Consider the following 25,829-nt stretch of genomic DNA (forward strand, 5'->3'; position numbering starts at 1 on the left):
TAACCTTATTTCTTGATTTGCGTCAGAATTATGTGAATCTGCACATCAAGATAACTTCGCCAGAAACCATACATTATTATCATCCATACCAAAAACCATACATCAATGCCAGCCACTTGAAGCATATTTCTTATTTTAGAGTAATTATTTAAATTATAGCTTGAATACATTAAGCCAAAGAGGAGGCTTCAAATTTGCGTGATAGGATAACATTCTAAAAATGCATAGTCCTATGTAAAATCAGTTGACGTCACCTAAATATTATCTTATGTTATGCATGGAAAGCTTCTGGTTACTTGTCATCAAGAGAACAAGATCCCTTTTAAGATTGTGCGAGAAGTAAACCAATAGGAATGTGGCGCCACAATGTGTAAGAAAGATTCCCAATTAGAGTAAGTAGCTGGTCAATATACATCTCTGCTTTCGTCAAGCTGTCTTGGAGTTACACTATCATGCACAGGCAAAATGGTTCCAATGTATTTCATGTTGCTAGAGTTAATGTTACTGCCAATGAATGAATTCATAGTGCATCTTATACCTGTTTCTAAAGTAGACATTACTGTAGAATAACTCTTCTCGGATTCTCAGCCCGGTGAATTGGATATTGGCTTCCAAGCTTTTGATGGCTAGCTCTGCCATCTTCTTCAGGGAATGATTATTCATGAAGATGGCAGAGCTAGCCATCGAAAGCAAATATCCAACTGACCTGACTGAGAACTCAAGAAGGGTTATTCTACATCAAACGCTGGGAAAGCCTCAAGTCATACATAGACATTAATGATGTATGTATATCTATATAAATTAATTTATTAATAATTTCGTAAATCAAATTAACCGTTAAGTTTTGTCAAGAGGCAGCCTTGAATTTGAGGGAGCAAATATACTAGAGTTCATCACTACCTGTTTGAAAAAAAAAAAAAAAAAATGTAAATGCAAATATTATCATTGCATTTATTTTCTTTTGCACGTTGTTACAAAATGCAATACTTCATATCAAAGGTTTCTTTCCCATTCCAGCCTTGTCATTATTAATTCTAATGTTCGTTTGCATTATGTTTTGTTCTGGTAAAGTTCGTTAAGTTTGACACATACAAGCTCCACATATTTGATTATATTCAACGTTAGAATGAAAGAGTGCAAGATGGCACTAAATCAACATTGTCGATGTCTAGTTTCCACAAACGAAACAAAATATAAGTTGAACGTCATTCAATCACGAATCAGAAGTGCGCTTCTGTTGTTTTTATCTCTCCTTTCATTATAATGTGGCCATATTGCTACTGATGAAATATTAAATAAAATAATATTAATTTAAAATTACATTTTATGACATACAATCTTTTGATTGAATATATTAGGTCGCATGAATATATTTCCACTGTGTGGCATAAAACTCATTTTTGTTTAGTATTTAAGATTTCAAAATTAAATATAATCGGCAGCAATCTTTCATGCCACCTAATTCAACCAGAAAGTTAGAATTTATAAAACAGTTATATTACCGGTTGTTCTGTATGGTTGTGAAACTTGGACTCTCACTTTGAGAAAGGAACAGAGATTAAGGGTGTTTGGGAATAAGGTTCTTAGGAAAATATTTGGGGCTAAGAGGGATGAAGTTACAGAAGAATGGAGAAAGTTACACAACACAGAACTGCACGCATTGTATTCTTCACCTGACATAATTAGGAACATAAAATCCAGATGTTTGAGATGGGCAGGACATGTAGCACATATGGGCGAATCCAGAAATGCATATAAAGTGTTAGTTGGGAGGCCGGAGGGAAAAAGACCTTTGGGGAGGCCGAGACGTAGGTGGGAAGATAATATTAAAATGGATTTGAGGGAGGTGGGATATGATGGTAGAGACTGGATTGATCTTGCTCAGGATAGGGACCAATGGCGGGCTTGTGTGAGGGGGGCAATGAAGCTCCAGGTTCCTTAAAAGCCAGTAAGTAAGTAAGTACTAATAAGACTCTGCAGAGTAATGTGAAAGTAAAAGGCCGTGATGTAAGTGTTTCCAGGTTCGAACCAGAGATGAACTAATTCTTTTTTTATCTCTTTGACAATTTATTTACATTAATCTAATACATTGCTTTATTTCAACACGAAATGAAGGGGGTTTCACTACATAGATATAATATTATATTTTATAACATTTATTATTATAATATATCCGAAGTCGTACTAGTCCAGCTATTTAGTAGCCTATATTATTATTATTGTTGTTATTGTTATTATTATTATTATTATTATTATTATTATTATTATTATTATTATTATTACTACTACTACTATTATTCTTACTTTATCATTATCGTCAATCTATATTATTCTGTCATACCATATTTTTCTAATACCAGTATTTATTTATGCTGTCTCAAAGTTACCATAAAATCCAATATTTATCATAAACAGCTGACTGTCGGGAGTGTGCATTTCAGTATTTATTTATGGCCAGCAGTGTTAGAGTTGTCACGAACATCGATCATAATACATAACCTCTGATTGTTCGGTAGAAGTTCAATGTATGGACGAAAGCAACGTAATGTAATGCAAACAAACATTGATCGTAATCCCAACTTATCAATAGTAGTGAACACAAACAAGCATTTGTGATTGAAGAGTTGCATATGTATCGGGTGTTACTAATGTGTGTCAACTGCAGCCTGTAAGTTCATGCATTTACATAGTACTTTCGCAGGTGTCATAATTATATATTATGAATTTCTTTTATTGAATACAGTTTTATGTTGCATATAAATACATGTTTTCCCTGTGTTTATAAATACATAGTATTTAAATACTTTAATGCATATACAGCATATGTATAAGATTTAAAAGTGTTTTTTCCGATCTAAATCCTTATCAGCACATCATCAGCATATCATGTAAACAAGCAGGCAGCTGTATGGGAGATAGAATGTATGTCAATCTCCGTGCTAAACTAAAAACCTTTAAATATGCCCCAATAACCTCCTGCAACGTGGAAAGAATTTTTTCACAATACAAAAGTACGTTGAGAGACAAGAGAGACAGTTTTTCAATTGAAAAACTTAGGATGTGAACTGCAATTCATGACTGATTTTAGACACTGGAACCATTTTTGCTCCACCCTCTAAGGAATAATGTCAATTAACACTCATTTACCATTTGTACCATTATGAAACGTAATTTATTTTAATTTCTTAGTGCATATTCACTGGCATATTTTGAACTTTTTGAAGGCATATTTGAAAGTAGGCTATCTTTAACTGTACTTAGGACATGAACTTCTGGCCCCTAGACAAAAGGCTCACAATTAAAACGAATTAATGTTTTTCAAGCACTTGAGAAGAGTAATAAACAGCATTTAGGTGTTTCTTATCTTCACTAAGTTCTATGAAAATCCTGTGGAGATTTGAATGCAACAGACTTTAATGTTAACACTAAGGCCGGGTGCACACAGAATCAGATGTGACGTGGCACGGTGCAATGCTACAATTTGCTTTACAACGCCTCGCGATAGCTTAAAACTGTCTGCTTGCGATAACTGATTTGCTGGCTTGTAGGTTTGGAAAATTGGCCTAGGCTAGAAAACAGCATCAATAAAGAGGACTGTCTATATGAGAAATTCTATTGTATTTGGTTATTATTTCCTAAGGATGCTGAATACGCCGAAAAATCTATAAGACTGAAAGAGTCTTATAATTAAATACTACTAATGTAGTGCACAAACGTCATTTTGTATGTTTATGATTACTTCACTACCCACAATAAAGAAAAATAATATATTAACTCAATAATGAGTTATAGTATAGAGCAGAGAATTAGGTCTACTACAAATTATTATTAGGCCTATTAATTATTATTCACGTGGTGCTTTCATCTCATTTGCAATTTCTCACATATTTTTAGAAACTACATTACTGTCGTGATATTGTTTCAAAGATTGTACAGAACGTATCTTTCCTGTGCTAAAACAACCAATAATGTATCCACATTGAGTTCCATTATGAATAATAGTATTCGTAGATAGTAAAGCGTGCAATCATAGTCACTACTAATGCATGCGCAGTACACTGCAGCTATCAGACAGTCTCCTCGCGACGAACTTCAAGCAGTCATTCGATGTTGTCTCTCCATGTCTCCTCGCGACCGTCCCGCTGCGTCTGATTCTGTATGCACCTCATCATAAGAAATCAATGGAGACAAATACTAACAGACAAAATGTCGCATCATGCCGCAACTGATTCTATGTGCACCCAGCCTAAGAGAACAGAATTGGACACAATGTATACTGGTAATCAATTAAAATTAATAATGCATGAATTCATTTGGTAATATACCTTTGGCATAAATAGCCAGACCTACTGATACGCCCTTTAAATGTAAAATAAAGAGAGAGAGGAATGGGAAGAAGGGTGGGGGGAGAGAGAGAGAGAGAGACAGAAAGGAGAGGCAGAGGGAGAGATGAAGGTAGCACAGAGAGAACGTGAAAATTGATTAAATTAATTCCATAGCTATCCTATGTATTGGTAGTATTTGACATAGTATGAAATACGAGTATGCGAATATTATCAAATAACACAAGTGACAACAGTGGTAATCATTTCCAACGGAGTATTCAAGTCATCTGAAAGCTTTTACTCGTTAATCTTGTACGTCTTAAATATTTTACAAACATGGAAAGAGAACTTACCATATTATCCTCCCAGTATTTTGCCATGCACTTGTCTCCTTTATGCCACTGCCATGCTTTGCTATCGGGTATGTACTGATTTGAAGGAGGCCCATCTGATGGAACCATGCCACCATAATTTGTATTTGATGAATAGACATTGCTTCCATAAGGTGGTGACGACGTGATGTTAGATACACTGTGAGAATTGCTCAAATTTGAAGGAGACGTTTCTTTGAATGAAAAGTCCACGGTATACATTTGGTTGTTCTGTTGATTATGTGTTCTTGAATAGTTGTTGAAAGTTTCACGTGATAAGCTTGCACTGTGTTGGTTCGAGAATTTAGCTGAATTGAAAGGGAGGTCTTGTTGTTGACCAAAGTTCCTCACGTTTCCAACACTATCATACCGGCCACCTGGACCACGGTTTGCTTGGGAGTCTAATGACGAATCAAAACTATTTCCATATCCTCCATTGCCCAACTGCTGTTGCCTCGAAGACTTGTTTCTATCATTGTATGACACTGTGCCATAAGAGTCCCGTTGATTGGGAGCACCATAATCATCCCTAGCTTTGGCTGCACCACTAACTGGTGCTGAGTTACGGCCAGGCCAAGTTCCTCCATAGTTTGATTCGTTGTATGAACTAGACCAATTCTGATGTCCATACGAACTATCATTGATAGTTTGCTGTTGCTGCTGCTGCTGTTGATGTTGCTGTTGCTGCTGTTGTTGTTGCTGCTGCTGGTATCTCTGCTGGTTTTGAAACCTTGGAGGTTTCTGCTGTTGTATTGAAGAGCCACCTGCATTACTTCCTGACGTAGATGCACCATGTCTTCCTCTATCCGAACGCTCATCTCGATGTGGCAAATTACTGTGATGATAATTTGAGTAGTTACTGCCTCTATCTCGGTCTCTGTCTTTAATTTCACTTCCATTTCCTCCTCCATTCCAGGTTGAACTGCTTCTTCCTCCACGACCACCACCCCTACCTCCTCTATTTCCTCCACTGCCTCTTGACTGGGAGAAATTTCCTCGGTCTGACCGCCCACCCCTTGTATTTGTGCTGCCTTTGTTTAATGTATCTGAAGAAGCTGATTTCCGCTCTGAGTTGCTTCCATAATTTCCACTGTTCATGTAAACTGGCTCCTTTTCTGAAAAAAAGGAAAATTATTACTGTTTTAAGATGAAAAATAAAAAAAAAAAACATACTGACATACTTAACCCCTTCAGTCCCGAATTTATATTAAAAAAAAAAAAAGAAAGAAAAAATTGGTCTCACAATCATTCTGGCAATCCAAAAATCCCAAATCAAGTCTTCACAGCAAATCAAAATTTGGAGGAAATTTTGACTCCTGGGGCCCCACAAATTAAAATTTTATTTTTAATTCAGGTATGGAAATGTTTTAAAAATAATACTCCCCATTTCTATCACATTGAATTTTGCAAAATATTTAAAGTATCGAAGACATTCCAAAAAATAAAAAAAATACAGTATAATGTACATCAGGTCTGAAGGGGTTAAACACCTATACATAGTACCAGTCTGTGAATACACTTTCGTATCAAGTTCAAACTCAACAATACTAAAATCTTAGAGTTTCGAGTCAAACCTGAGTATAGGAGACTCTCGATTATCTGCGACAATGGAGGGTAAGATAATCTTATCTATAATGGAAAATAGCACTTAAGTTTTCAAAATTACATTTAACCTTATAGCTACAGCAGAGAATAAAGACGGACATTCACTTGTATAGTTTTGTGAGCATCACCTTGTGCACTTGTGTTTGGTACATGTTAAACATTTTCACAGAGCACAAGAAAAACTACAATGCATTGTGCCAGCAGAATATCAGAACAAACTCCTTGCTAGAAACAGACTAATCTAATGTCAAATGCTGAATCTGAACAAGATATATTTCTAAAATTCTTGAAATCCCATTACTCAGTGTACTTTACACAGCCTAAGCAAAATTCCGAGATACTTTACTACAGGAAGGCAGAAGTGGAAAGTCAGAGAACAATACAATACCCTAAAAGAAACAGATTACTTGTTGAGAGGTACAGTCAACAGGAAGTCACTGCAAACTAATATTGCAAAAAAAAAAAAAAAAAAAAAAAAAAAAAAAAAAAAAAAAAAAAAAACCGATAGAAATAAAAACAGATACTGGTAATAAAATGTATTGTGTAAGTTACAGTAAAAATAATGGCAAAATAATAATAATAATAATAATAATAATAATAATAATAATAATAATAACAACAAAAAGATTCTAAAATAATTGCAACTAATCCATACAAGGGTAATCCAGAGTCTCCTTTATAAGGAAAATTTATTAACTTTCTTAGGGTATGTATATACTGTGGTAGACAATGCTAGCAATTGGGAATGTCATAAGATTATAAAAGTATAAGTTATCGTATGCGCATACACGTTTAGATGTGATTCACTGATCTCCACATCACTATGTCATCACTTTCTCCATCAAACATTTTCGAAACGGTTGGAGAAAATCGCGGTTTCTATCAGCAAACTATTATTGAGTAAACAGTGAAACCTACTGAAGAAATTTAATAATAGCACTTTTCCAAGGAAAAGCATTTCTGGGTCTCAAGAGACATTTTCTACAAGAATATAGATCTGTTGAGAAGACAATAGAAAGAATATACTTTAATATAAATATAATGTGATTACCAATCTCTATTCAATGGTACTAAATTCTCTTTGTAATTCTTGTTAACTTCTCTTCTAATTCGTGTCTCTCCTGGGTCCTGAGTCAAAGATCTTTAAGTCATCATCAAATGAGAGAGTTATTTTAAGAATAGTAGAAAGGAAAAATAGAGTGTTCAAGGAAACAAATAATTTAGGTCAAAAGCACCCTCTTTCAGGGAGATTGTAAATACTCTCTTTTCCAGTACCAGCAGCAATTTAGATTCTTCTAAAATTGGAATCATTTGCTAAACTGTCTTTGCAGTGTGTGAACCTTGTAAGTGGTTAATGTGTTTGTTTATTCTGTTTGCGTGTGTTAATGTGGTTCTAATATGCCTCCAATTAAGGTTCCAAAAGTGTACTCTTTGCACAGTGGATTAAAGGACAGGATTTTATTAGATCATTTAGGGATGCTGTATTCTTTGATTGTTCCAGTAAGGAGATAAGCACTGCTATTCTGTTTCCGAATATTTTCTATGACAGCTGTTCTTTGGAAAACATTACAAAACTTCTTTAAAATAAATTGGACAGGGTCATAAACGCGAACCTGGACTACAGATTCTTTTGTTCAGTGAATTAGGTTATTTGTGGCGAAAACTTGAACGAAGAATTTGATCTGACACTATTACAAATATGTTCAGTTAAGTTTGTACTCATAACTTCTTGCGATGTAGAGAGGTCATTCTCTGCCTACAAAAACATATTGACTGACAAGTACAGGAACCTCACAGAAACCAATTTAGAAATGTTGTTGGTCGTTAACTTTGGGAAAAAAAAAGGAATGAAATAAGAAATTTGAAACAAAAATGAAAGTGCATATTTTAATGTATTTTTCGCTTGATCGTGCAGGTTTCATAGTTTGATAGTGCATGAATGCATGCATATTTTGGGATTTTATAGTGCATGAAATTCTCATCTCTACTTATCAGCAATGAACAAAAAACCTCTGTCTGTCCATCCACCCACTGACTGTCTGCATTGGAGTGTGCAAAGGGGAAAGCTGCTAATTACAATGCCAAACTCTGGTCCTGTACCTTCCACGTGCTTTACTAGTCTATACAAAACTAGAAAGGTATTGACAGTTCAGCAGCTTCTAAGCACAACCATGGCAACTGCTCAAACTAGCCAATCAGAGACCATGACAACAGACCGATGTTGCCGACTGTTTCGCAGCAAGCACGTGCTTTGTTCGGAAGTGTTGAATCTTCGTTACTGTGTTACAGCAAGTATTGGTGTTCTGTCGTGGCTATTGTTTTTGTAAATATTTTGTTGCTGATGAAAGTAGAATTAGTTTGAGTTTAGTTTTAAATTTAATTTAGTTGTGAGTATATTTATAACGCGATTTATAGTGTCCGTGTGTTTCACTTATACAATGTTGCAAGGCATCACTCCTGCAATTAGCGGCACAAAACGAACCACAGGCTCAGAGAGAGAAAGGAGTGCTACAAGGGACAGCAAGAGGTCTAGAAGAAACGGAAAAGGTGCTCTTCTTACAAGTCAGGCGAGAGAAATGGTTTGTAATGTGCGGGACTATTTCGAGAAAGAAGAGAAAATGGCGGCCTCTTATTCCTGTACAACAGGTGGTAAATAGTACTGGAGATGCTCTCAAAATAGGAAAGAATACCATCGTTAAAATAGGAAAGGAAAAATTTAAATTGAATGAGGAAGAGGATGGACCTTCCCAACTTGAAACCCCAGGAAAGAAAAGGAAAGTGGAAAAGCGGGTGACAAATTTAGATGCCTTTCAGGAGGATACAATCTGACAGCATGTATATTTATATTACTGAAGGGAGGAGCACCCTACATTAAAAAAAGCTACAAACTTCACTTTGAGATGCGGATCTTTTCCACAGCAGTGTTTCTTCTCTGCACACTATGTTAAAGAATTTAGGTTTCAAGTATAAAAAAATCAATGGTCATAAGGTATTAATGGAGACAACTTACCGCTTACATACTATGTACCATATTCGCATTCACTCATACGTTTATTATTATTATTATTATTATTATTATTATTATTATTATTATTATTATTATTATTATATTAGTCTGGTCAAAGACTACCGTATGAAAAAAATGTATGAGTTTACGATTTCGTGTCAGCTGCTTAGTTCCAACATGGCAGACAGGTGGCGCAAAGAGCCGCACTGCACTACCGCACAACTTCACAATGTCGCTCCCTTTCTGCGTGTGCGAGAGAGAACTGTCAATACCTTTCTAGTTTTGTATAGACTGTAGAGAAGTCAGATTAAGATTCCTTCTTCCAGTCACAATAGACAATAGGTTGAAGAAAAAGGAGTTTTGACAAATTTGTTCTGAAGACTGTGACAGCAAGAGTTAATAATACAGCACAGAAAAAACTTACCATTCTGCAGAGGAAGTTTATTCTGTACAAAATCAAACAGTGAGACACTGCCTGATGGCTTAGGAGGAGCACCTGTTTCATCCTCCCTTTCTCCTCTATCTCCTCGCTTTCTTCTTTCTTCTCCTCCCTTCGTTTTGGCATCTGCCCGCAGACGCTCTTTGTCTCTCTGACCTTCTTCACGTCTTGAACTTTCTTCTCGTTTCTATAAAAAACAAATTAATAATTTTCTTCCTTAAGGAATGCTGTTACTAAATTATACTCGTATGCTATTCAAAACTTCAGTTGATGGCTACTCAGTTATATCAAGAACATTTATTTTATGAGCTCCTCACTCTGGCTAAAATCCCACATGATCTGCCTAATCCCCACTGTTCCTGGCAAAATGTGTCATACAACACCAGTGCAGTCAATACACAATGACAAAGTACTTATATGGAAAATAATAATTCATACCTAATATTCTTCTTAAGATAATACAAAATATCCTCTCAGTGTTTGTTTTGATATTAGTGTCAAAATTATACATAATGTCCAGGACAAAAACTAACAATAAGAAAGTTTAATAACTCACTGAATAATACAAGTATGAAAATGACATTTACAGCAAATCAAAAAGGAACTTCTAAAGCTCTGTGTTTGCATCATTGGAGATTGCACTGTTGTTTATTGTTTGTATACACAGCTGATTTTGAAACCGGCTCTCTTGTAGAAAAACGACCATGTGGGAAGAGAGTGTCAGAGCAGTAAATCAACGCAATTCAGGAGGCTTTTCAGTGCAGCCCAACTAAAGCCTGGTTCACAACAAACTGCGAATGGCAAGAAATAGTGTACATATTGTCTAATAACGGTGCATTCAGTGTAAATCAATAATCATTCAGTTGTTCATTTTATACCGCATTTAAGCAAACAACAGACTTTTTTTTATCGCAAGATTACAAACAAGAATAAAGTTTTACAAGACATATCCATGATGATTTTATTTTATTTAAGATATTATTGTTGAAAATTAAATGCATCGATTATGTGGGTATTTCTCCCTTAAATTGTCTAGGGAACATTGGGGTTCGTTCATAAGTCTGTTGCGACTATTATACGCCTAAATACAATCATTTTCATGGTTTCCCGTTATTATCGTTTTCCTGTATTTATTGTTTTTCTTCCCTGTTCCCCTAAAAACGATGAATCGAGGTTTCACTGTATATTCAGGGAGCAGCATACTACTGAAATCTGTGTCATAAAGATAACATTTTCTTCCTTATTTCATGTTTTACATGTTTTGCGGTAATTCAGTTCTTTATCATGTACCAGTGATAATTTGTAGTTTATTTTCTTGAGCTATCATTCATGAGACATATATAAAACCATTTTGAAGACCCAAAAAGTAAAATACCTGACTTCTTTACAAATTGTATGGCTTAATCTGAATATGACTAGTGTATTTTGGTACTTTGTCTTTCCATTTACATAATGTTCACATGCAAGAAACATTTACATTTTCTTAAAGTCAGATAAAAGTATTTTGAACAGAAGTAATATTATTTGTAATAATTAATATGACATGACCATATTGCAATAAAATTATGTCTCTTTCCAAGTTCATCCCTCCTTAATTGTCCTTCAATTCCTATCTTAGAATAATCAAATCTAAATGTAGCTTTTGGTTAGTCAGTTTTATAGTATATATATAATATATGTAAATAAAAATATATAACATTACCTGAAGAGCCCTTAGTGCTTTTTCGACATTATTTTTGTTATGGCGGAGAGAATATTCTGCTTGTTCCACTGTAAAACCGTAGTCTACTATCTGTTGTACATTGTGATCCAAGAGCTGCAACAAAAACACAAATTTAAATGATAAGCTACAAAAGAAAAATGGTCAAAAAATTTAAACATTTATGGCATAAAAATAATTTTATTGCTACAAACATAAAGAAAATGTGGTTTAGTTAAAAGTATATTGAGCGAATAAGTATATTTTCTAAAATATTAACCCATTTTAACCTAGCGTTACCATATGGTAATGCAGTGCAGAAAGCAATATAACTTGCTTCATACCCATCCTTAATTAATAAAACTGGAATTTTTCTTTGTGAATCCAAGCTACATGATTGGTTCTTTCTTATTACATTATGAAATCACAAATTTATTATACCAGGTGGGCAAGAGCAGCTGCGCGATTTAGATGTTGTTTTCTCAGCAGCAATTTTGGAGAGCAACAATTACAAACAGCTACAAACAGCTATATAAACTTAAGCAAAATATTTAGCAGTTCTGTGTAGTGATAAAAATTTTTTCTTTTGTTTTTCCTTTATTGAGTTTTCCTAAGTTTTATAATAAAATTGTACTGATATAATAATTTATTGATTTTGCATTTCATAATCTCTCCTATTCAAATCCTATCCTCACCTTCCTGTGGTGCAACCTGTTTTTTAACAAATGAGACAGTGGTATAATAGTTCCATAAAAAATGGAGGAAATGCTATTGCAGCAAGTCAACCTGCCATGGCATGCACAAGCGACTCCTAAGTGTTGAAGAAGGGATATGGTCAGTGGATAATTGACAACCCTTCTGACTAGACCATATGGACCTGCTAACCGACAGCAGGTGTGGTCCTCCAAACAGTGTGTGTGGTGTGTGTGTTTGTGTGTAGATAATATAACTGCCATAATATAAACATAGAGGGAAAGGAACTGGACACCTTATCCCATTATCTCCTGGCTTAATTGCCTCATGACTGATGCCTTATTGGTGTCACTTATAAGATTAAAACCTGTCTTAGGACAATTGACTACACGACAACAAAAATATAAAAAATGGTGCCTACATTAAAATGATTATACTTTTTGCTACATCATTCTCCCCTATTGGAGAGGAAGAGAATTAATGGCTTTATTGCTAAGAACTCAGCATTGGATAACGACAGCAACAAAAACAAATAATTGTAGGCTACTGATATAATTATAAATTTTCCTGAAAATTTTCCTCTTATTAAACTTATCGATTTTGCTTATTGATTTTTCTAAGGTTTATACTAATACAATTATCACTCACTACTACTTATTCTGATCAGTGGATGAACTAAATGCTGCTCAAATAACAGTCATTTACACAGCACACAGCAATTGTACATATGCAGTTCAAAATAGAGCAGGATTTAAAAATAAATTTTATCTGGAAAGTAACTACAAATTCAATACAACGTAAAACTCAGCACTTGCTATGGATATATAGGCCTATGGGTGAGTGACAAGAACTGTGAATGCACTGTAAAAAATAAATTGAGGAGTCTACTCATAAGTAAAATCGGGAATCATGTGCCATAAATCATACAACTAAAGTTTCTAATGAACAAAGAGACGTAATATGTTATCTCATAATATAAGTGAACTCACGGGTTTATTTCCACCTCCAAAGACTTTCTTGGCACCACCTCTTGCAGCTTCAGCAATTGCATCTTTCCTCTGAGCCTCAAACTCAGCATTTTCTTTGTTTTCTTTGTCCCTGTTACTGTCCAAAGACTGTTGAACAAAATGGTAAACATTAAATAATGCCATACAATATCATTCCTGGATAAAATTATTTTTTTAATCATAGTTTCATAAATACAGTTTTGCAACTAATTCAAAACACCTGCTTATAACTGAAAATTACTTTCAAATGCTATGAACATATTAATATTCTGTCACTATATCAAATTAAAGTATAAATTCTTAAAAGAAAAAATATACAGACAATTTCAATTCTACAATTTAGAAAATGGTAAAAATAAATCTTTATCAAAGATTACTATCAATACTTCTATAAATTTCATGTGAAAATATTTAGTAAGATTGTTCATGATTACATCATTAAAACATTTTAATTTGGTATATTCATTATGTCAAAAAAGCTAAAACATTATCATCAAAGAATTTAATCTACATTTACCTTAAAGTTTCGATCTTGTGGATTTGATCTTAAGATCTTTTGTCCAAATGGAATCCAAGGAGGTGGCCCACCTTCTTCTCCTATCCTGCCTCGAGTGTGCTTGGCCAGGCTCTGTAAATTGAAAAATAAAAATTACAATATTGAAAAATCCTTTAATTTATAACAAAAGGCAACCTTCTTTTGACTTCTTTCGCACCATATGAATGCTCAAGAACTAAATATTGCAATTTACTTACTTACAAATGGCTTTTAAGGAACTCGGAGGTTCACTGCCACTCTCACATACTGTAAGCCTGCCATCGGTCTCTATCCTAAGCAAGATTAATCCAGTCCCTAGCATCATATCCTAACTCTCTCAAATCCATTTTAATAGAATACTGCAACACCAGTCAAAATTACCATTCCTGTTAATACTATCCTCTTCTCAATGTTCATTGCATACAACATGTCTCAATTAATAAACAAAGCAAATAAAATTCTTACTACTGCAAATATGGACGATGTGTTTATTTATCATCACTGCTTCTAATTCTATTCTATCTTTATCACTATGGTGAGTGATAAATTCGATCTAAGAATCAAGAATCTATAGTATATGTGATTGCATTAACATGTAATGGGTATATCTCAGAGACACCATAATAGGCCTTGTGGCCTAATAAGGGAAATGATGATGATGGAACATGCAACACCAATGCTGAACAACTTCTGCCTAGGCAAACTAGACAGCTGCCTAAGGCTCCAAACTCGGAGGAGGTTCTGGGCAGGGATGATAATGATAATGATGATAATGATAATAATAATAATAATAATAATAATAATAATAATAATAATAAATTAATAATAATAGTGGTATTTGTTGGTACACTGTAACTTTCATACATACATTGAACCTGTTCAAATAGAAACCCAAACAAGTAAGAATCCTGTCTATTTCGGAACAATTTATTGGTCCAGGGCGAAATTGTGTAGGTATTATGTGTAACTTTTCCTGAATAAAATGGAAACTTTCCAATGCGAAAACGGAAACTGTCTGCTACTGTTGAAAACAGAAATAATACTTTGGACACATTATTTTAATGTAAACTATATTTGGAAACAGTATGTAATTGCAAGGAATGTACGAAATATGTACCTTACTAAGATGAAAACAAATTTTCTTTGCAAAATGTTATAGGGTGTGTTGGCCTTGCGATCACAAATTTTATTACCCTGTTGTTTAGACAGACGAGTCCTTTCACACCCATAGTACTCTCGAAGCTGGGCAGAACGCAAGGGTAGTGATTTCGTGGTAAAAAAAAAAAAAGTTATGTAAAAATGTGGCATTATTATTAAGTAATGAAGCAAAAGTTATAGAGTTAAAGGAAAATGAGAAACGAAGTATATGGGAAATAATATTGAAGTTCAGTTGTGGATAACTCAGGTGTGACACTTCAAAAAATAAAGACTGTATCATGAGTGAGTGGCTTGCAGTCAATACTGGTGACATACAAAGGAAACAGAAAACAACTGATTGTATGGAAATATTTGAACTGTTGTGGGAGTGGATTCTTCATGCACTTTCAAAGTCCATGCCAATTCCTGGACCTAGTCTGGCAAGAAATTCGATAAGCCAGAATTCGAGGCTTTTAATGGATGGCTCCTAGTCCAATTAAATAACGTGCAGTGATATAGCATACAATATTACAGTACAGTGTTAGATATTAAATTTAGTGTGATAATATACTTTAATAGTGTTTAATAACTGAGTTACGATAACATTTACTCACGAAGGGAATAAGCAATAAGAAAACTGATTTAATGTGAGTAGTATTAAACAGAATATTTTGTACTTTTTGCAGTTTGCAGCATGCTAATTTGTTTTTCATTCATACAAATGATAAAATATTCAATTTATCTTCATGCCTGAATAATACGGAAACCTGTCCACAACGGAACAAAAATTAGGACTATGTCACTTCCGTCTTGAACAGGACTCTCACTCACACACACACCAACAACACAACACCATATTTTATAGGAATAGGCCCCTGAAGGACAAAGTTAGAAGAGAAGAAACATATGTACAGAAACTTCCAATCACACATATACTCCCTATGTAAAGTGCAGTTTCGTTCATGTTTATTGTTTACGGGGTTGCTTGTAGTGATATAAATATAAAAATGTGATGCCTACAATAAAATTGTTATACTTTTTGCTACATCACTTCTCCTATATTGAAGTGCAAAAGAGTTAGGCCTAATAGCTTTATTGCCAAGAACTCAGCATTACAACAATCCTATACACCATTTCGACTTGTTTTTATACTCACTGATTAACTGTTAAGTTAGTTAAATTAATCAATTACGACTTCACATGTTAACATTTTAAATAAAGATGTTATTGTACCTGACTGACTAGTTTCGATGTTTTTATATTGTATATGGGAATATATTAAAAACACACTTGTTCAGTATCACGTAATATAATGGTTTTATTTGTTTAAGTTAGCTAGGGAAAGGGAGCAATTGATAGCACATTTTTCTTACTTATGACCAGCCAGTAGATTTTCGGTCCTGATATTGAATGTTGAAAATCCACTGTCTGCTTATAACTATGTATCAGCTACTAATGGTTTTAATATTAGTAGTGCAGAAAGTTATGATAAGTGATTGTAACAGTGTGTACCGCAAAATATTATGGAAGCACAGACACTCATTACTAAAATCACATTTCCAGCCATTTCAAGATAATAAATCAAACATATGTCTATCATACCCGATTTAATTCCCATTTTTCTATAAGTGGAGGAACTCTACCACCCAAAACATCAATGGATGATGGCGTCAGCAGCACAAATCCATGGACCATTGGAAGAGATTCATTCTTCAGGTATAATTTAGTGCCTGGCGGTGTGTTCAGACTGAAAAAAAGTAAGTATTAATATGACATTAATATAAATCACTGTTCAAAATTACAGACGAAGACAGCACAGAATTTAATACTGGCTTAATTGAAATTATTAAAGAACAAGTTATAGCCTATTTTTAAAATCTCAGTTATCTGAGATTACGAAAAACAAAGTTGCAGCAATTTTGGAAATAAGGCATTACTTAAATGTCGTGAAAAATTTGGGACTGAATTGTTGGAATCAAAAGTATCCATAAAAATCATAAACATGAAAAGTGGAATGAAAAAATTAGATGTGACAAAAATGGTCTGTAAGCATATAAATCTTAAAGACTGGGAGAAACAGTTACTAGCATGATGAATGCAGAGTCAAATCCGTCAATGATCAGGATGACAGGTGAGATTAAATTATTAATTCTTCAAGTTATATTTTAATTATGTATGCAGAATGAAATTTTAGGATAGTTGTATAATTGAATCATGAATTTCAGAAACCCCACATGTCCATCTGAGTAAATTTTTCACGAGGCACAAAAAACTGATTATTATCGAAGGAGTTTAAAATGTAAGTGACTATTTTTTTATTAAAGCACAATAATAAGTTCTAGTGTTTGACATACATGAACTTCAATTTTTTTTTCTGCACTGCTGTTGCCACTCTAACTTAGCATTTTCTAGTGCCTCTCTTACAGCCTAGATGGAAACTTAATCCAGTTTTCTGACACTGGGCAACTTCCCAAACATATCAGAAACCATACTCCAATCCACACCAATATCCTCTGCCACGCCACGTGTAACCTGGGTACCCGCATACCATAAGAAAATGTTCATTTTTTGTTCTGCACTGAGAGCACCACCTCTCTTCTCATGAATTGCACCTAAAAATGTTCCAAAAGCCACTGCACATCTTTCAAATCAATATAATTCTTTATAATTTTGAATATGAGATTCCCTACGAATCTTTTACATTTTTCTTCTCCTCTCAACTAACATCATGAACTGTGCCATCCTACTTTCCAACCTTACTGTCAACTATTGAGACATCTACTGAAGTAACTCAGAATGGTTCCTGAATAAGAGTGCCACAGCTAAAATTACAGGCATTTCTTACCCACATAAAAATCAAAACTATTATCCTCATCTATCATCCTATCATTAGGGAAAGCAGGCAGTAATGAATACCGCATTTCAGCTCATTCAAGAAATTTAACTCTGTCAGATTACCAGAGTCCAGAAAGTTTCTCTATGATAACCATACTATATGAAATCTTTTAAAAAGCAACTAATTTTTAAGCATATATTACTTCTGAACTATTATGTACCTGAGTGTTGGGATATTTTCCAATTCCACTGCTTGACAGCAACTTTGTCCATCAGTCAATGTCAATTTCAACATTCGAGGAGCAGCTTTAGACTCCTCATTAGCCTTTGGAGCTGACACATTGCGGATCTTCTGTATCTGTACAACTATTTTACCAGAAATCTGCAAATGTACACGATAAAAAAATTAGTATCACGAAATTAACACTTATTTTCTCATTTTGCACTTTCTACACTCTACAATAATTCACTTTCTTTTTATATATACATATTTAAAGAAAATAATCTGCCCTCAATGAGGATGACCATAAAGATCCAGAATAAAAGCACTACAGAATAATTTAGAAAGACAGGAATTGTTTAGTAAATTACATTAATTATTACAATTTATGTTCTTAACTATTATATAAAAGACATGCCCTGAACATAAAAATAAAACAAGAATTATTTTGAAATAATTTTATTTTGAACATAATTCCTCCTGAGATTAAAGCACTTCATACAATGGTGTTGCAATGTATTTATACTTTTCTTGTAAACAGATTCTTCGAGGTCTACAAAAAAAAAAAAACCCTTCTGCTGTTGCTATAACATCATCTGACGAAAAATTTATATTCAGTAAAACAAGTTTTGAGCTCTGAGAAAAAAACGACCTCACAGGATACCAGATTTGGCGAATAGGAGATGCAGCAATAATTCGAACCATTAATTCGTGTAGTTTGGGCAACTGTCATAGCAGATGTGTCAGCAGGTGCATGTTTGTCGTCATGAAACATTTTCTTCTTTGATACATTTGGCTTTTCTTTACTCACGAATTTTCCCTTTTCAATGCTACACGAGATATGAATAGTACACTCCATTTATGGACTTCCTTTTCCTAGACAATCAATCATGATTATCCCCTTAGAATCCTAGGACTCTGATGCCACGACTTTTCCAGCCGAATGAACAGCCTTTGCTTCCTTTGGAAGTGGAGAGTCACCATGATTCCAATATTTCGACTGCTCCTTTTGTCTCTGATACATAATTATGGAACCAGGTTTCATCTGTCATCTCGAACCTTTCCAAAAAATCAATGTATTTTTCTCAACTCAAGCCAGGTAAACTATCAAAAATATTACATCAGATGAGTTTTTGTTCTGGTGATAAACGCAGAAACCGTGGACATACATAACTCAACCACTAAGATGTGGCACATCTGTTTAATTGATGTGTTTTTAACCTCACTAATTTTACGTATTTTCAGTCAACAAATTTTCGACACCATACAATGGACTGTTATTACTTCCATTCACTGCAAGGGTTGTTTTCTATGCTCTCTCGACCACATTTAAATAGGACTGCCCATTCTTTCACAGTCAAAAACGAAGGAGCCAATTCCTCCAATGTCGTATCCATGTCTGTTTTCATTTCTATTGAATTCATACCCTATTTTACAAGCTATTTAATGAAGGCATAATGCTTGATGTTTTCTACTTTGGACAATCTGCTTGGTACACTAATATGAAACTACACATAATGTATTAGCACATAGCAGATTATAATTTTTCGCAGATGATCTAATGAAAGACGAATGCTAACAATGGTGATATTGTTGATGCAAATCCCATGCTATCTATATGGCCATGAACTTTTCAAACAGCTCTTGTACATAAATGAAATAATTTATTTGTAATAAACACACAAGACATTTGACTTCATGTATACACTATATTGTTTAGGTAGATATAATTTTTCAAAAATTTACATAAAATGCTTGTACATACAGGATAGAAGTGAAATAACCCTGCAGATTTTCAATGCTTATAGCTCATGTTGTATGTAACAAATAAGTGTACTACCATATTTATGGAAAGTCCATAGTTTCCTTAAAAAAGAGAGAGAGAGAGAGAGGTTTCTTCCCAAATGTTTAACACCCTCTTATTCGGTAACTATTGCGCATAGGGTAGTGATTTTTGTCCATATTGATAGAAAGTCTAATAAAGAATCATTTATTCCTCTGGTGTATTTCAATAGCAAGGACAGTTTTCGTGTAAATTGAAAAAAATCAATAATTTGAAGCCACTGACCGATGTGACTAGCTTGCAACACTGCAGCCAGAAAGGGGGATGGGAGATAGTTCAGACAGACCTAAGTTCGTTGAGTATTACGAGAAGAAAGAGGGGACTGTGCTAACAGTGATGTTGCCAGACTGTTGAAACTTCCAACTCAATTTTCTAATTTACCATGCATTTAATCACAAAACGTAATATAGATTTTCTATTCATTTAAGTGTATCCTATTGTCCCTTTCAATCTGCAGGGTTATTTCATGTCCACCCTGTATAAAGCAATCATTTTTAATATATTATTTTTTTTATTTTTTTTTTATTTTATTTTCTTTCATCGAATCATTTTTAAGTTTAATCCATTCTATTTACAGAAACTGATATTTAAAAGAATATAAAAGTTCAATGTAAGTGGTTTACAATGAGACTCTCAGCATATTATTTTCTTTCTATTCTAAACCTTCAAGTGCTTGCTTCACTCACGATTAACAAATTAATTTACAATGAGTGGCCAGTGTTAATCCTGTAACAGTCAGGACTCTCCTTTACTTGCTTCTGGCCACAGAGGTTGGTTATATGTAGAAAATTTGCGATGAAAAGTAAAATTAATTTTATATAATATAATTCATTTCTCTCGAGAAAAAAATTATTCTGTCATGTGTCGATATAACAAACATCACTTCAATAAATATCTCAGTTCAACAAAAAAAATTTGTAATTCCTGCTTATCTTTCTGGACCTGCAAAAATCTTGAAATCCATTTTTGCAACATCGTTTTGTGTAATTACAAAGTGAAAATCGAAGTAATGCAATGTTTATAATCATTATGGACTTAAAAGATGTAAACAGAAGGCAAGAAAGAATGAATAGGAAGGAAAAAGAAAGAAAAAAAAAACAGACAAGACAAAAACAAATAAAAATATAAAATCACACACATGTATTTTATAAGATTACTTACAGTTTCCAATTTCCCTTTATTAATATCTTCTGGAAATGCTGCAGCTCCAATTTCTCGTATATCATACTGAAACAAAGAAAATTTAATATTGTTAACTGAATTATGCAGAAACTTAAACTCGAATATACAATTCTGCTTTCTGTCAAAGTAATGTTTGTAATGAAAACGAAATTTTTAATCCTGGGAAAATATATATTATATCTTTAAATAGATACAATAATAATAATGAAGTGTATCCTTAAAACCCTGTTAATGTGGACCAACTGGTCCGACAGTCCAGATTAACAAAAATCTGGATTAACAGAGTTAAAATACAGCAAATTTCGAGATTACATACAATCACAGTATGTTAATTTAACTCGTAATTTGTGAGGTGGTGACTGTGAGTACCCCAGCCATTGTAAGAAAAGAAGCCTGTGCCAGGGGGATGTGCGGAGGGTTCCTGTTCAATCCAGATTTTTTTTCGTTGCTTATTATGCTGCCTATTTCCCTAATTTTGAAGAAAACCTAGTTAAAACAACTAAAAGTATTTGATTATATAAATTAAAAATTCAGTTTGATTATCTGAGTGCTACGATACAAGTTTCTAAGTTGGGGTAAGTGCAATCCCCACCTCACCAGTTACGTAACTAGAAAAATACCTCACCACTTACGGGTTAATAAAGCATGATACAATTGTTGATATCACAAGTTGAAATCGTTTCAGTGAAACTTCGATATCTCCTCACATCACACATAGGAGAAAAAACGTACTTGCTCGTGAATATAAATAATATATGCCATATATATATAAAGTTACGTCATCTCTCAGATTCGTTGCATTATTAAAAAATAACGAAACACAAATCAGACATTAGTCCTTGTGTAATGTGGGGACATATCAAAGTTTGACTATAGTTTCATTTAATTTAAAAAGCTATTTTCTTCTGTGATTTGCCTTACATCTTCTTCACTCTAAGTTCATGTAGATGCCTCATGTGATAATAGTAAGTAGAAATTTTCTTATTGTAACTCTGTTGTTTAAAAGTGATCATACAGTTAAAGTATTGTTTAATCTCAATTTAATTTTTGGGACTTGGATATAAGTACCATCATCTTCAAATGCACAATCAGATTCTCCAGTGTTTTGTTATTCCGTCCACAATTTCTCCTTCATTCATTAGGAGGTAGCTTCAAACACCATCACTGTTGAATAAGCAGCCCTCAACACTTTCTACTGTGACAGATCTCTCACCATCCCTAATCGGTGCTTCATTGTAGTCCTTAATTTCAATTTCTTTGCTGCCATGTTCAATACTGTCATACAAAATTTTATTCCATGCACTGACCAATTTAGAGGGCAATGTGTCATTCATTGTAGCTGCAGAATATGAACTACAGCATGCAAATGGTGACTTGGGCCCTATTTCACAAAAGTATAAATTACAGGAGAGAAAAGTTTCAAATTTACAAAATCACAAAGATACTCTTGTAAATGTGTAAGTAAAGTAGAAAATAGCAGGTTCCAGGCCATTATACTACAAATTCAATTGTCATTTGTTTACAATTTTACAATTCGTATGTTACAAATTTTGCAACAAATTTTTATCCTATTTTTGATGTGGGTAAATAGCTGAATTAGAGGTTATACCATATTATTTTGGATCCTAAAATTTGAGGTATTTTTTGGTATTAAATAAAAGAAGGTATGTAGCCTATTCTTCTGGTGATGAAGAAATTGAGATTTATGGACATTTCGAGAAAGAATTAATGTTAAATTTGAAACTTCAGTGGAGTTTAATCAGAGATTCAGGATGTGTCATGAGAAACTTAATTGCTACTAAATGATAATACAGATAATGTATTTATTATTCATCCTTTACACCAGTTACTATATTGATGTAGGATATGTTAAAGTTTCATTCATTTAGTGTTCTGCCCAAGGGTAGGTCTTTCACTGCAAACCTAGCTTTCTCCAATCTTTCCTATTTTCTGCCTTCCTTTTCGTTTCCTCGTATGATCCATATATCTTAATGTCGTCTATGATTGATATCATCTTCTACCCTGAACTCTTCTCCCGTTCACCATTCCTTTCAGTGCATCCTTCAGTAGGCAGTTTCTTCTCAGCCAGTGACGCCATCAATTCCTTTTCCTCTTCTTGATCAGTTTCAGTATCATTCTTTCTTCACCCACTCTTTCCGGCACAGCTTCATTTCTTACTCTCTCTGGCCACTATACATGTTCCATTCTTCTCCATATCCACATTTAAAATGCTTCTATTCGCTTCTGTTCACTTCGTCGTAATGTCCATGTTTCTGCCTCATACAATGCCACAATCCATACAAAGCACTTCACTAGTCTCTTCCTTAGTTCTTTTTCCAGAGGTCCGCAGAAAATGCTCTTTTTTCTATTAAAAGCTTCCTTGACCATTGCTATCTTCCTTTTGACTTCCTGGCAGTAGCTCATGTTATTGCTTATAGTATACCCCAAGTATTTGAAGCTGTCCACTTGTTCTACTGCCTCATTTAGAATTCGCAAGTTTATCTTCTGTATTTTTCTTCCTATGACCATGCTCTTCGTCTTAGTTGAATTTATCTTCATCCTATACTGCTCACAGCTGTCATTTAGCTCCAGTAGCAAATCCTTTAGTATCATTTCCTCTTCTGCTAACAACGCCATATCATCAGCAAATCTTATGCATTTTATTCTTCTTCCTCCTTCTATCACTCCTCTCAGGTTCTGAAAACAGTTCTTTATTAAATCCTCCAAGTAGATGTTGAACAGGGTAGGTGATAAAGGACATTCTTGATGTATTCCTCTCCAATTTCAATTCTTTCTGACATATAGGCATATAAAACACAGCGGCGGATTTTCAGGGGAGGCAAGGGAGGCCGAGCCTCCCCTAATATTTTACCAGAACACAATATGGCAGTAATAATTTCATCTGAATTAAGATCACAGATAAGTTATAGCAAATTACAAACATTTTTCTTTTATATTAATTTTATTATTCACTACGACTAAGATGTAAGTTACGTGAAGTCGACCACATTCAGTTGGTGATGCCCGCTCACTATACTGTAGATAGTACAAATAATTCGTACTGAAAAATAACAGATAGCGCTGTAACCTGTATAGTCGATATCTAGCATCCTGCAGGGTCTATGCGAGAGTGGGAGAGAGTTCAACCAATAAGATAGCTGGTTAGAAGAGTGTTTAAACTTGACTAGAACGAGCGAAGGGAGCCGATTTGGAGATGTCCTACCCACCGCCGACAACTGTACTGCTTATGGTCACAGCTGGTTTCGGCTGTATTGGGAAGCTCTCTCTCTCTCTTTCTCTCTTCTTGGTTTTAGAAAATTGAGTCACATGTAAGTTTTCTCTCCCTGCGTAAAAGTTTTCATTTACGTTGTTAAATTTTCTCTTGTTTGCGGGTGTTCTTGTTATTTTATTCTTTTGTGTTACGAGATGTATTTACTTATACATTATTTTAAATATATCGAGAGTTTAGAAACAAATGCAGATTTGTCTCTAGCTTTTTCAAGTAGCAGTTATTCAGTATGTTGCGATCTATTTGATCGGTTTGCGAAGGAGGAGGATCGTCGAGTAAATTTGCTGTAAAATTAGACTACGTAATAGTAATGAGCAAGCCCCGGATTCTTAGGTTCGAATCAATTTTGTTGCTATCTCGTTACTCTCGAAATATTGCTTTTCTTATTCGTTTTATGTAGCAAAGAGTAACATTCTTAAATTCAATATGACCTAAAAGACCTAATTCGTAGGTTAGGACTTAGAGTGTCCTAAAGAGAGGCAATCTTTACCAAGCCGTTGTAATATATTAATAGTATGTCGTTTATTTTTATTTTTTCCCGTAAAATCATATAAATTCCTAAACATAAGATTTAAAATCCTAAAACATAAATTGGAAAACCTAATTTTAATTTCTTAAAATCTATAAATTCTGCGCTTGGTAATGAAGTACGTCACAGGCCTTATATTTTCATATTCTCATCATTCACGTCTTGGCCTCCTCAACTTTCAAACCCACCGTCCGCTACTGATAAAACAACATTAATTTACATGATATATTAGTACACTGGTAGATCTAAAGACAATAATGGGAGATATTTAACTGACTTACAAAAGTCCACATTATTCTTTATTACGTACATACATCATATTTAGTTGTAGTGTTATAGTTGACATTTTACTCTGTTCTGCAATCATGGCTAATGAAAGTGTTATTGATATAACTCCAACAATGACTGATGTAAACAAAAGCCTATTATATACTTCACTCATGGCCTACATTTATAAATTACTGTTAAACCACGTTTACACTAAGTGAGTAGGCAAATCTTCGTTTGCTCGGTAAAAGTAAACGAGAGAGCAGACTGAACATTTCGTTCGAGTAGTTTTGCTCGGTACATTCGCTCAGTGTTATTAGTCCTCGGTTGTCGTCCGATCTTTTTGCGAATTCAGGCTGTCAATATGGAGTGGTCACAAGAGACAATATTAGAATTAATCGATTTACTTAGGGATAATTGTTTGTGGGATCCACAGCATCCTGAGTACAAAAAAATATTGATACGCTTGGACTTCAATAAATCTCATTTTAGGTTGCAGTGTAGTGGAAGCAAAAAAAGAAGATGGAATCACTCATGGCGTCGTTTCGATACAAAGATCAGGAGTATGACTGCAGAAATATATAATAGTTAGACACCACAGAATTTCGCATTAATTTAGAAAAAAAAAAAAAAAAAATCGTGATAGAAATATTACATTTCGCGTTTTATCGTTAATTAATTATAAGATTATCGCAATAATTTCGTATAAATTGGAAAGGAATTTTTACGTGATAAAATAACGCTATATTATATATTAGGGGGTCAAAATAATTACGGAAAAGTTTTTATACATAAATTTATTCTACAGCAGGCTACACATTAAAGACAACTTTACAACACAAAAAA

General features: G+C 34.0%; 1 protein-coding gene across 3 annotated transcripts in view; it reads right to left on the reverse strand.

The window, feature by feature from the left end:
* LOC138696522 (tudor domain-containing protein 3-like) overlaps positions 1 to 25,829 on the reverse strand; it is a 56,318-nt gene that overhangs the window by 21,256 nt on the left and 9,233 nt on the right. For all 3 annotated transcript variants that reach the window (XM_069821605.1, XM_069821602.1, XM_069821603.1), the window contains exons 3-10: positions 20,878 to 20,943; positions 17,875 to 18,035; positions 16,421 to 16,565; positions 13,664 to 13,774; positions 13,129 to 13,254; positions 11,450 to 11,563; positions 9,733 to 9,934; positions 4,679 to 5,811 (exon numbers count right to left, since the gene is read on the reverse strand). In XM_069821605.1, coding sequence (XP_069677706.1) covers positions 4,679 to 5,811; positions 9,733 to 9,934; positions 11,450 to 11,563; positions 13,129 to 13,254; positions 13,664 to 13,774; positions 16,421 to 16,565; positions 17,875 to 18,035; positions 20,878 to 20,943 — 2,058 coding nt within the window. The remainder of the gene's footprint in view (positions 1 to 4,678; positions 5,812 to 9,732; positions 9,935 to 11,449; positions 11,564 to 13,128; positions 13,255 to 13,663; positions 13,775 to 16,420; positions 16,566 to 17,874; positions 18,036 to 20,877; positions 20,944 to 25,829) is intronic.

The sequence above is a fragment of the Periplaneta americana genome, chromosome 3 (assembly GCF_040183065.1).
Source record: "Periplaneta americana isolate PAMFEO1 chromosome 3, P.americana_PAMFEO1_priV1, whole genome shotgun sequence".
Taxonomy (NCBI): Eukaryota; Metazoa; Arthropoda; class Insecta; order Blattodea; family Blattidae; genus Periplaneta; species Periplaneta americana.